General features: G+C 45.5%; 1 protein-coding gene across 1 annotated transcript in view; it reads right to left on the bottom strand.

Moving 5' to 3' along the window:
- LOC149359852 (uncharacterized) overlaps window positions 1-13,334 on the bottom strand; it is a 28,286-nt gene that overhangs the window by 4,425 nt on the left and 10,527 nt on the right. Inside the window, exons 4-8 of the mRNA XM_089571960.1 lie at window positions 12,370-12,574; window positions 7,847-7,981; window positions 714-827; window positions 541-622; window positions 207-321 (exon numbers count right to left, since the gene is read on the bottom strand). Coding sequence (XP_089428086.1) covers window positions 207-321; window positions 541-622; window positions 714-827; window positions 7,847-7,981; window positions 12,370-12,574 — 651 coding nt within the window. The remainder of the gene's footprint in view (window positions 1-206; window positions 322-540; window positions 623-713; window positions 828-7,846; window positions 7,982-12,369; window positions 12,575-13,334) is intronic.

The following is a 13,334-nucleotide window of genomic DNA, read 5'->3' as shown; positions in this document are numbered from 1 at the left end:
TTTCTTGACTCAAAATTAATTTTCCATTTCGATGAGAGTTCAAAGTGCTTTTTAGGCATAACAAAGTTTGCAGCTCAACTGAATAATTCCAAGTACCTGTGAAACTTGGCAGCACCAAGGCTTAATTTCATAGCCCAAAATGCAACTGTTAATGATCTGGCCATACGCGCAGCTAACAATACACAAGTGCCCAGCTAAGTGCTCACCTGCACAACTGTATATCCCAGGATTTCCAGCTGCCGCAGCTTTGTCGCCACCGGGCCAAGCAGGTGGTTTTCATTGCTGCAGTAGTCATCTGCTCCCAAAAGCATGATGGCCAACCTAGCCACAAAAACGTCGGGAGCTTAGTCTTATATGACATCCAAAGATTGCATGAGCTATTAATGTGTTCGCAAGGATACTTGACTGAAAGGTTCTGATGCATACAATTGAAAAGCAAAAAACTAGCATCACTTGTACAAATGAAACCCTTCATCTCACAAGCAAATTGTCTGCAGACATCAATCCAGTTCATGAGTAGAAGGATGGAGCAGCAATTACCTTCTCACTGATAACCAAGGGTTTGCTCGAAAGTCATGATGGGAGATGAAGCCAAACTCTTTTCCAGCATAGCACTCGAAGTCTAAGAAGAAAGTCAAAACAGCGCAATGTGTATGCAGTTTCTGCTGTGAAACAAGTAACCCGACATCATTAAAAATGCTATTGCTGCATACCGATATGATGGAAGTACGGTGACTGGGTCCTTGGTCGTACCAGTCCGTCTCCTCCTGCCAAGTCCTTTAGCACGTCTTCAACCACGCTTAAGAGCTTGCTGCGTTGTTGGTCCTCTGTGTACCAAACATATGCGCTGTAGTTTGTTGTCGATAGCCCTCCTTGAGTAAGTACTGCCAATAGAGAGTATGCCTTTTCTCTTTTGCAGCAACGATGGTTCTTTGATTTAGCAATGTGCAAAATTTGGTTTGACAATATATTTTTTTTGCAGCAGCAACAACATGGGCTCTGGATAAATTTCAACTGCCTAGGGTTCTTCCAAGGTGGACTGAAATCTTAGTCCACAAGCATTTTCGAATTCTGCCTACATCAAGATGTGGCTGCTGCTATGAGGAACCTATAGACACTTATACAGCACAGAGCGCACAAAATTTTTTAAAAGCAGTTGCAATACGTCTTGCAAGCAGTTTACTATTTCAGTGTTGTTTTCCACTGAAAATGAAGAAGCGTACATGAGTTTTGTAGAGGCAAGAAGTGACAGTGTAATCACTGTGTAAGCATTCAGTGTAAGCACAGAGAGCAACAAAAAAAGTGCACAGAGTAAGACAAGTCACGTGCTGCTGACAGTGCTCATCATGTCAGCATAAGCATTGGTAAAGCCAGTTGGTGAAATGACTAAAATATGTAAAGGTGAGAAGAATCTGTACGCACGATACTGGTGCAGTTCAAAATATGACACAAACATTAAAGATGTCTTCCAGGTTTTCCTCATCCATAAAGGTAAATTGCGACGGCAGGGGTTCTACCACACCATCCACACCTCAACACAAAAAAATACAGGGATAATACAGGGTGTTTCACCTAAGATTTTACACAATTTTTAAAAATCGGCTTTTTGAGTTAGAAGGGCGCTTTTTTCGGCATGGAATTGTCAGCGGTGTAGTTCACCAGAATACAGCTAAGGCGTGCAAACTATCAGGCTGGCTAACTAATATTGCACAGTTAAATATTTAACTATGACTGTTAGGCTCCTTAATTACTCGAATAAAAAAAAAAACTACTGATAGGCATGCAGCCCACCGTAAGTAACACCCATATCAGTTTTTAGAATTTTGAATATGCAGCTACGCTAGGCTCTGTGGCCCTACAAATTTTTGGCTATTTTGGTGAGTTACGTGCACTGCAGAAGTTGCTTTGCCCACAAGGTTCTCGAAAGCACATGTATTTTGGTGCGATGTAGCCAAAATTTGTTGGGCCATAGCGCCGAGGGAAATAGCGTTTGTGAAATTCTAAAAACTGATATGGATATTAATTACGGTGCGCTATACAATTCTTAATAATTAAGGAGCCTATTCAATATTCAAAATTAGTTAACCAGCCTACTAGTTAGCAAGTCTAGGCTCACTCTGATGTACTACACCGCTGACAATGCTGTGCTGGAAAAAGCACTCTCCTAACTCCAAAATCCTATTTTTAAAAATTGTGTAAAGTCCTAAGTGAAATACCCTGTATATTCATTGGCCAGCAGGAAAAGGGAGGAGAATTTGGCTAAGTCACACCGCGACGATGATGGCGACACTGCGGTAAAAATGAAAGGGTTAATGGCCTCTAGACTAGGGCTTTTTATCTTTGGGAGGCCCTCCTGACTGACTCCGACCCGAGGACACAGCTTATGCTGGTGACGAGGGCCAAGGCAGCGGCGGAGGCCAACGGGATCCTGGAATAGGGAAGACCGACCACTGGAGCTCCACATCTATCTATCCCCAACCCCCTACTCCCTAACTCTTCCTTTTGCAACAATAAATGTTTTTACTACTACTGCTACTGGTTTCTCTTGTCCCTGAGAACTTAGTAAAAGTGGAATGCTTCGCAGAGCCCAGCTGCACTTACACTGATGCAATTTTCTGTGCTAAAGCTGTATACGAGTCATGAGCCATGCTGTAGGATAGGGCTCTGAATGTTATGTTATGACCGCTAGGGTTTTTTAATGTGCCTGACACCTACTGTGTACATGGATGCTTGTGTAGGGCACGCCTTAACGAAATTCAGTCTTTCTGAACGGTAACTGTATTTGTGAGCTCGTACTTGGCAGCAGACCAGTGTAGCCACAAAGTCACTGCGACAGGTATGCAGTTTGCAGCCCAAAGCCACCTGGCAATGGCCAGGTAAACCTTGCCTCTCTGTATTTAAAGGTGCACTGAAGAGGAATCTGAACTTGTCTTTTTGCCGCGGGAACTCGATCCACACGTTCCTAGCATTCTTAGAAACTGCGATTTACTGCCCTGTGTGGCCGATTTCCCTAATTAAATCGAATTAAAGTCCGGCTCCCGCCTTTTTTTTTAAATTCTGCCTCGTACGGTGGGCGGATTCGACCACCGCGCGGAGCGCCTTTCACCCAGTCCCGTGGTGGCTTGCCGCTCTGCCATCGGCGGAGTAATACGTAGCAGTCCGTAGTAGCAAATAGTTCGTGCGTATTTTTATTTCTGCGGGCTTATTTTGTGGCTATATTATCTGCGAATGAAACTATTTATTCACGGAAACCTAAAAAACAAAATAAAGCGAAAGCAAAGCCTCCACGGAGCTGGCTGAAAGGAACTTCACGCGTTGGTCGACTCCGCCCATCGTACGAGGCAGAATTCAAAAAGAAAGGCGGCAGCCGGACGTTAATCCGATTTAATTGGGGAAATCGGCCACACAGGGCAGTAAATCGCAGTTTCTAAGAATGCTAGGAACGTGTGGATTGAGTTCCCGCGGCAAAAAGACATGTTCAGAATCCTCTTCAGTGCACCTTTAATGACAGTGCAATAGCTAACAGAATTCTTGTAGCTATGCTCCATTTCCACCTCAACCACTCGATATCACCAACAACTAACATACGGGCTGATAACCTTTTATTTTCGCTTGATATTGGTTACTAGGATAAGGGTACTGTCTAGTCGGTGATTCATGACAAAGAATCGCAGCGCAACACAGAAAAAGAACTACGCACAAAGACAAGCAGACGCACAAGTGCAGAGTCAGCACTTGTGTGAATCAGTGGTCGTGTGTCAACTTGTCTTTGTGGGTCGTTTATATCTGTGTTACTCTGCAATTCTTTATAACCGACATTGGTGGCTTCAAGAATGGACGACTTCAGGGCTTTGGTAGAAAGCTTGTTAAAAATTCGGCCCAAGTATCTCCTTGAAACCTGCAGAGCACTGCCTCTAAATCTTCCACATCTAAAACTAGAGGGTACACATAAGTACACCCCAAGGGCCGGAGCCTGGGGGTAGGAGGGCATCTGCTTTTAAGACCGTTAGCTCTTACTGCTTACGCTTTTCAAGGACGCGTCTCTCTGCAATGAAGGTCAAATTGACAAAAATAGCAACGACATGACCACATTATACGTATAACACAGCAACAGTAGGCGTGCAGCGCCTCATTTGGTACCTATACCTTCGATCCATTATATACCATATAAACGCGTGTAAGGGCCGTACCCGTGTATGGGCCGCACCCCGTTTTCCCAAAGGAAATGTTTAAAAAAAAAAAATCCATTTAAGGGCCACACCCAAACTTTCCACGACCCAGGTGGGAATAGCCTTCTAAGTGCACGTGCCGTGGCCTCCGCGATCAGCTCCGGCTGCGAGCAAAAGTGCGCTTGATCGCGGAGTCCACGCACGCGCCACGGCCGCCTCGATCACGCGCGCGCACAGGAGCTTCCAAGTGCCATCCATGGATGGTGCCTGAGGCCGCTGTCATCATCATCGTAAACTTTTTTTCCCGCCGCGACCTCCCACCATCTACATCGACATCAGCATCGCCAGCTCCAGCAGCATTTGCAGAGCCTGTGGCGGATGGTCTAGGGGAGAGCAGGGACAGCAATGGGGCAGGGGAAGAAGAGCCTAGGGAGAGAACAGCAGGGGACTGGGACAGAATAGAAGGCAAGGTTCCCATCGGAACAGCGACAGGACCAGAAGGCATACCTATGAGATTAATTACCATACTAGGCAAAAAAAAGCAAACTGAAATTACGACAGATCATTGAAAAAGTAGTAGAGAGAGGAGACGTTCCAAAAGACTGGAAAGTGAGCAGGATGAGACTAATATACAAAGGCAAGGGAAACAGGGACAACATTAAATCCTACCGTCCAATTACGGTCACATCAGTTATTTACAGGCTAGCAATGCAGATGGTGAAAATGAGAATGGAAGAATGGGCAGAGCGTGAGGAGATCTTGGGAGAGTTGCAGAACGGTTTCCGAAAGGACAGTCGGTTGGAGGACAATCTATTTGTCATAACGCAGTGTATGGAGATAGCTGATGCAAGTCGGAGGCCTCTATGGATGGCATTTTTAGACATTAAGGGGGCATATGATAATGTAAATCAGGAAAAACTTTGGGACCAATTGAAGGGATATGGTGCCGATAGAAATCTGGTTGAATATCTACAACGTGTATATTCAGACAATGAGGTCGTAGTAACCTGGGAGGGAGAAACTACAAAACCAGCTAAAATTAAGAGAGGGCTAAGGCAGGGCAGCCCACTATCACCCCTACTTTTCATGGTATACGTGAGCCAAATGGAAAAGAGGTTGGAAGAGAGTTGGGTAGGAGTTGACGTGAGTTATATGCAGGATGGTCAGAAGGTAAACCAAGTGTTGGCTGGACTAATGTATGCGGATGATATTGTTCTACTAGCAGACAAGCGAGATAGGCTGCAGGAACTAGCTAAAATCTGTGGTGAGGAGGGCAACAAGCTAGGACTCCATTTCAGTAGAGAGAAGTCAGGGATAATGGTATATAATAATGAGAAGGGAGACCCACTAGAAATACAGGACACTATGATAGACTATGTGAGAACTTACAAGTATCTAGGTGTATGGCTAAGTGAAGGGAAAAAATATCTGGAAGAGCATGAGAGGATTCTGAAGGATAAAGGAAAAAGGAATTGAGACATTATGAAGCATAGAGCACTATGGAACTATAATAGGTATGAGGTGGTCAGAGGGGTATGAAAGGGAATCATGGTACTGGGCCTCACATTTGGAAATGCAGCCCTGTGCACGAAATCAGAAGTACAGTCAAGGCTAGAAGTCAGACAAAGAAGTGTAGGAAGGCCAGCCTTGGGAGCCCATGGGAACACTCCGAATGAGGGAGTCCAGGGAGATATGGGTTGGGCGTCGTTCAAAGTTCGGGAGGCAATCAGCAAACTGAAATATGATCAGAGACTAACCCAAATGGAGGAAACAAGGTGGGCAAAAAAGGTGTACAAGTATCGTACATGAAAAGTATTAACACAAAATGGACTAATAGAACCCGAAAGCTAAGAACGAAGTATTTACGGGTGAGGGATGGGACGCAACAAAATACTAACGTGAAAGCGGAGGTAAAGGAGACGGAAAGAAAGATGTGGAAAGAAAGAATGCAGGAAAAATCGGCGCTAGGCATATATAGGACACAAAAACAGGACATCAAAAAAGAGCGATTATTCGATAACTCGCGGGGCAGTTCACTGCTTTGTGAGGCTAGGACAGGGACTCTGAGAACAAAAACGTATAGGTCCAAATTTGAAGAAGTGGATAATTTGTGCTCTGCTTGTAAAACGCAAACGGAGACCATAGAGCACTTGGTTCTGAGGTGCGCAGAACTCCGCCCAGCCCTCCCAGAGGGGGCAGCAACGGCCATAGAGACAGCGCTGGGATTTACTGGGGAGGACGGGCGAGTGGATGGGAAAAGCGTGACATTGACGAAGGGGAGGTTGGAGGATTGGTGGCGGAAATCAAGGGACGGGTGAATTTGGAGGGGAAAGGGATAGACAGACTAGACATTGTAAGAGCTAAAGGGAAAGAAAGGGAAAATAAAAATAAATTAACAATGGGGGAAGTATAGGCTACGTGGCGAAAGCTACCGCCCGGTACAAAGGGTAAAGCCATTATCATCCATCCATCACTTCCATCCTTTTGCCGTTTTGGTGGCACGTTAGCGTGCTCGCCGTTGTTGTGGTGGTTGTAGCTTTCGCGTGCTGCCGCCGAGCTTTGCAGTTTTAGCACAATGGGCAAGCGCCTTAACAGCTAAATGGCTGGGAGTTAGCCCTCGAACACGCAAGCGTGCGGCGGGCAGGAAATTTGACGCGGCCGAGGAGTGCGTCCGGTGATGGTGCAACCAAAAGGATGCAGTGAGAAACACAAGCTGCAAAAAGTGCGTTTTTCGAGGCAAGCCATGACAGTTTCGCAAACTGGAAGAAGAGCTGCTCTGCTATGTGATGGAAGTGCGGAACAACGGCTACACGTTGACAGCGGACATGCTGCGTGGCTTCTTTTGGGATGAGCGTGCACCAGAGCACAGCACCAGCTCAGAGTCGAAATACTCGGCGAGTGACGATTGGACGCAGAATAAATGCCGTTCATTCCCTGATTGGTGTTTTTACTTAAAAAAAAAATTTTTTTTGCGAATCGCGTGTATGGGCCGCACCCCAGAAATTGGCCCTCGAATCTGGAAAAAAAAGGTGCGGCCCTTACACGCGTTTATACGGTATGCACCAGGATAGCAGCCATCGATGTGGGACCCCCCAGGACCACCATCTGCATAAAATTTGGGGCCACCCGCTTGATGCAGAATGTTTGAAGCGGTGTCAAATGACTTGGCATGTTCCTGAAAACAAAATTACTAATTGAGATGAAGCCCAAATTATGTGCAGGATTCACACCGACGACCTTTCTGCCCCCAAACCGTGCACTCTGAGGACCTTCAGACGGCCATTACAGCCAAACCGTTTGCCACAGGAGGTTCCGGATTAGTTGTGTTGTGATGCAGCACACGTTTATAAATTTATTAACTGATTTAACAATGAAATATACCGGATACAGCGAAGCTGGCTGTAAATCACAATAGTAGTGCAAAATCCATGAAGTAGATGGCGCTGCTTGTGTCTTAGAAGGGATGTTTCTGGAAAGAAAATTTAGTCTTCCCCACGTTTTCTGAGCACACCGATGTAACCACTAGAAGCTCCCGTAGCTGAAGCTCTTAAGTTGAACACTGAGGCAGTGTTGGGGGCGAAATTTTTCGCTCACGCTGCAGCAGACACCAGGTTTTCTGCTGAAGGCGGCCGTTAATGCTATTGGGTTAAAATGCAAGGGCTGAAGGCATCACTTACCAGAGTCGCTCTCGGTCAGCGAAGGAGGAGGTGCAGACCACATCCAAGGAATGTCAAGCTCGGGGCACTGCAGCACAACACACCGGTTGCACTCAAACAACATTCTGTCAACCTTTTCCTTCAGCTCCGGGGAGGCTGCAATGAATGGGAACAGGAACGAGGAGCACGTCAAAGGCAAGAATGGCTTAAGCTTGAAATACGACAAGCACTGCTCTAGCACAAGACATCAGGCGGGTGAAACTAACCATGCATACAAAGTGCACCAGGCAATGAGAAAATTCTCATTCGTATAAAATCAGTGAACATGCATTGGATGCATTACAATATAACTGCTTGGGATCAGGTTTGCTGCTATGGATGAATCTTTGAGTATGAACAGTGCAGTCACTTCAATTGGCTGCCTTTCCAAAGACAACAAAATAGAAATACAATAAAGGACAATATAAAAAGCATAGCATTATAGTTAATATGCTCATGTGTTTTATGCTCGATAACCTTTTAGTTCAAGATGCACAAGTGCACGAAAGCCTCGCGTCGTGGAAACCATGACCATTCCTGTTTTCAAACGTGTCAACTGTCTTTACAGGCACTTGACCATTCCTGTTTTCAAACGTGTCAACTGTCTTTACAGGCACTATGGCTTAGTATGTTAAGGCGAAAGCCTTTAATGCCTCATAATTTCGTGACCAAGGAATGTTAGCGTGTCCGTGTTTCGGCGTCACTACTTAAAAAATTGGGGGGGCTTAGTTTTGGTTAAGCCTGGTAGGTTGCGAAAGCGAGCGCAGCGCCTCTAACGGAAGGAACACGGCGCGTCGTGTCTGAAGAAGGAACACAGTGCGCCGCGTCTACTGCCTGCAGGACGAATTGGGTTGGGTAGCCTATCTTTCTCCTCGCTTATGACGTCACACCACCTGTTAGACCACAGCGCACCTAGTGGGAGAAGTGCGAAATGCCCGGTGTGGCTACGAGCCACGCTACGCTGAAGAGGCGAGTTGATAGCCCATCTTTCGCCTCGCTTATGACGTCACACCACCTGTTAGACCACAGCACAACTAGTGGGAGAAGCGCGAAAAGCCCGGTGTGGCTACGAGCCATGCTACGCTGAAGAACCGACTTGGTAGCCCATCTTTCGCCTCACTTAGGATGTCACACCACCTGTTAGACCACAGCACACCTAGTGGGATAAGCACGAAACGCCCGGTGTGGCTACGAGCCACGCTACGCTGAAGAGGCGAGTTGATAGCCCATCTTTCGCCTCGCTTATGACGTCACACCACCTGTTAAACCACAGCACACATAGTGGGAGAAGCGCGAAAAGCCCGGCGTGGCTACGAGCCACGCTACGCTGAAGAGCCGACTTGGTAGCCCATCTTTCACCTCACTTAGGACGTCACACCACCTGTTAGACCACAGCACACCTAGTGGGAGAAGCGCGAAACGCCCGGTGTGGCTACGAGCCACGCTACGCTGAAGAGGCGAGTTGATAGCCCATCTTTCGCCTCGCTTATGACGTCACACCACCTGTTAAACCACAGCACACATAGTGGGAGAAGCGCGAAAAGCCCGGCGTGGCTACGAGCCATGCTACGCTGAAGAACCGACTTGATAGCCCATCTTTCGCCTCACTTAGGATGTCACACCACCTGTTAGACCACAGCACACCTAGTGGGAGAAGCGCGAAACGCCCGGTGTGGTTACGAGCCATGCTACGCTGAAGAGACGAGTTGATAGCCCATCTTTCGCCTCGCTTATGACGTCACACCACCTATTAGACCACAGCACACCTAGTGGGAGAAGCGCGAAAAGCCCGGTGTGGCTACGAGCCATGCTACGCTGAAGAGACGAGTTGATAGCCCATCTTTCGCCTCGCTTATGACGTCACACCACCTGTTAGACCACAGCACACCTAGTGGGATAAGCATGAAACGCCCGGTGTGGATACGAGCCATGCTACGCTGAAGAGCCGACTTGGTAGCCCATCTTTCACCTCACTTAGGACGTCACACCACCTGTTAGACCACAGCACACCTAGTGGGAGAAGCGCGAAACGCCCGGTGTGGCTACGAGCCATGCTACGCTGAAGAGACGAGTTGATAGCCCATCTTTCACCTCACTTAGGACGTCACACCACCTGTTAGACCACAGCACACCTAGTGGGAGAAGCGCGAAACGCCCGGTGTGGCTACGAGCCATGCTACGCTGAAGAACCGACTTGGTAGCCCATCTTTCGCCTCACTTAGGATGTCACACCACCTGTTAGACCACAGCACACCTAGTGGGATAAGCACGAAACGCCCGGTGTGGCTACGAGCCATGCTACGCTGAAGAGCCGACTTGGTAGCCCATCTTTCACCTCACTTAGGACGTCACACCACCTGTTAGACCACAGCACACCTAGTGGGAGAAGCGCGAAACGCCCGGTGTGGCTACGAGCCACGCTACGCTGGAGAGGCGAGTTGATAGCCCATCTTTCGCCTCGCTTATGACGTCATACCACCTGTTAGACCACAGCACACATAGTGGGAGAAGCGCAAAAAGCCCGGCGTGGCTACGAGCCATGCTACGCTGCAGAGGCGAGTTGATAGCCCATCTTTCGCCTCGCTTATGACGTCACACCACCTGTTAGACCACAGCGCACCTAGTGGGAGAAGCGTGAAATGCCCGGCGTGGCTATGAGCCATGCTACACTGAAGAGCCGACTTGGTAGCCCATCTTTCGCCCCACTTAGGACGTCACACCACCTGTTAGACCACAGCGCACCTAGTGGGAGAAGCGCGAAACGCCCGGTGTGGCTACGAGCCACGCTACGCTGAAGAGCCAACTTGGTAGCCCAGCTCTCGCGCTGGTATGACGTCAGTAGTGACATGGTGTAAAGCGTAACTACCGGACCACGCTACACTGAAGGCTCGAAACCTGGCGTAGTATTGCTTTTGCAATAAAAAAAAACTCTGTTGAGGCTGGGAATCAAACCAGGGCCTTTGGCATTTGAAGTGGAGACACTACCACTCAACCACGAAGGCTCAGGGTTTGGGCATGAATAAAGGCGCATCTAGTGAATGCATGGGTTTGATAAATAAAATAAAATAAGAAATAAAAATAAGAAACTAAACAAAAATAAGAAAAGAAACAAAAATTGAAAAAAATAAAATATGAAAAAAAACAGTGCACCAGGAAACGCCTTGCACAACTTTAGAAAGCCAAAGTGCCCCCTGAATTTTTCTTATATAGGAAGCACCCTCTCAAATCCAATAAACAGTGTTTAGTATTTACAAGACAGTTCCTCTGCGTTAAATCTACGAACTTACAAGGTCATGACACAGAATAGATTACTAGATAAGAATTTCATACATGCTGGCATTGCTAATATACAGCTGGATCCGAAATATCTCAAGCGATGTATGACATATGTCAGCCTTATGGCCACACCTCTTGTGCCAGTTTTTTTACCCTGCTCTTCTTGAGGCAACTGCCAGGTCAATGTAAGATGGCCCGAGCTTTGCTGCATTTTAAGAAGGGAGATCAAGTACTAGAGCAAAATTATTGCACAACTTCTTGAATGTCACAATACTGGAGACTCAAAGAGCGCACTGTGGAAAACTTCTGCGAAATAAAATAATGCTCCAACAACGTTTCAGGACGCCTTACTAAAAGAATATTCCACAATAATTGAAGAAATAACTGTTATTTCTGAACAATAACAGACAAATTCATGTAATCTTTTGGATTTTACTAAACCTTCGATAAGGTTCTGCAAGACAGGTTCAAATTGCAGTACACTGCAATTGGCGAACTAAATTTTGACACACTTAGAATCATGACTGCAGTACCACAGGTTTATAATTTAGGTTCTTTAGTTTATTATTATTTTTCTAATTTATTTCAAATCCTCCTTTGCCTGAACCCAAGGCTACACAGTATACATTAAATGAATAAAAAAATTGTACTGGTGCAAGTACAAGTAAAGCATGCCAAATAAGTAGCAATATATATATATATATATATATATATATATATATATATATATATATATATATATATAGCAGAAGATATATATATATATATATATATCTTCTGCTTTTCTAATCAATTAGCTTTAAGCGACAACATATTCAGTAATATTCTTACTTGATCAACCCCACAAAAAAAAATTAAAAAAAAAATCCCCTGTGCTCCTTGGTTTCTGTGGCTGTTGGCTTCTCTCATATATATATATATATATATATATATATATATATATATATATATATATATATATATATATATATACACACACACACACACACACACACACACACACACGCACGCGCGCACACACACACACACACACACACACACACACGCACGCGCGCACACACACAGAAATATGCATTAAACAAGGACTTGAACCTCCTGATATAACCTTGTTACTTTCAGAAACAACTTCTTTGCAGTTTGTATTTGCTTTCAGCATTGCACTTGGGCAAGTTTCTACGCTTTCTAGAGCTGGCAGTGAAAAATGCTGTGAACAGTGCTTACAAACGCACCTTCCATGAAGAAGTCCAGCTTTTGTAAGAAACCAACACTGAAGATCTTGCGGACTAGTGGCTCGGTGAAGCAGTCCAGGTGCAGGAGGCTATGTGAAAAATGGAGGATGTCTATGACAGGCAGCTCGTCCCTTTCTGCCATTTCCACGAGGTGAGTGGCATACAGGCTCCCGAGTTCTTCAGAGCACTGCGGCTTGTAGTTCACCTTCAATTGAAAGAGACAAGAAACCTTGTACTGTAGCTTATACACACAAGACCTCATGTGCTTTCCTGCATACACTTATGCGTTACAGCTATTGCTAAACTGATGAGCTTAAAATACTCATGTGTTACAGCACTGTAGTGGTCATAATGCTTATATGCGGTTAAGAGGGGACGAGGGTCTTAAAACTAACCTTTTTATTTGTGGCTAGAATCTGATGAAATTTTGCACACATATGTGTGTTTCTCTTCTGATTTCAAAAATGTAGTCATAATTGAGCTTGTGGTCTTAGATCAAAAGTTATCTTAAATTCTATAGTGTAATTAAGTAATTTCTTATGCAGCTTTAATGAACTTTCTCATTGCATTTTGTTGCTTTTAGTTACATGCATTGATAGCCAGAAGGTTCCCATAACCGATGACATTCTTACTTTCTTTGTTTAGGCCACGTATAGCTAGCAATTTACAATTAGCTTAACCAGTTGCTGAGTGAAATACTGCGACCTTTTACTCTCGACATAGTATATCAGGACGACTTGCCTTTAGAGAAAAACGAAGAATGTCATCGGGTATGGGAACTCTCTGGCTATCAATGCATGTAACTAAAAGCAACAAAATGCAATGAGAAAGTTCATTAAAGCTGCGTAAGAAATTACCTAATTACATTGTAGACTTTGTAAGATTAAAGACCACCAGCTCAATTATGATTACATATTTGGAATCAGAAGAGAAAAATACATCAGTGTGCAAAATTTCATGAGATT

Source organism: Amblyomma mixtum, chromosome 2, assembly GCF_055824585.1.
Source record: "Amblyomma mixtum isolate Tamu chromosome 2, ASM5582458v1, whole genome shotgun sequence".
Lineage (NCBI taxonomy): Eukaryota > Metazoa > Arthropoda > Arachnida > Ixodida > Ixodidae > Amblyomma > Amblyomma mixtum.
The sequence above is the reverse complement of the archived record's forward strand: the minus strand, read 5'-3'. Positions and strand labels throughout refer to the sequence as shown.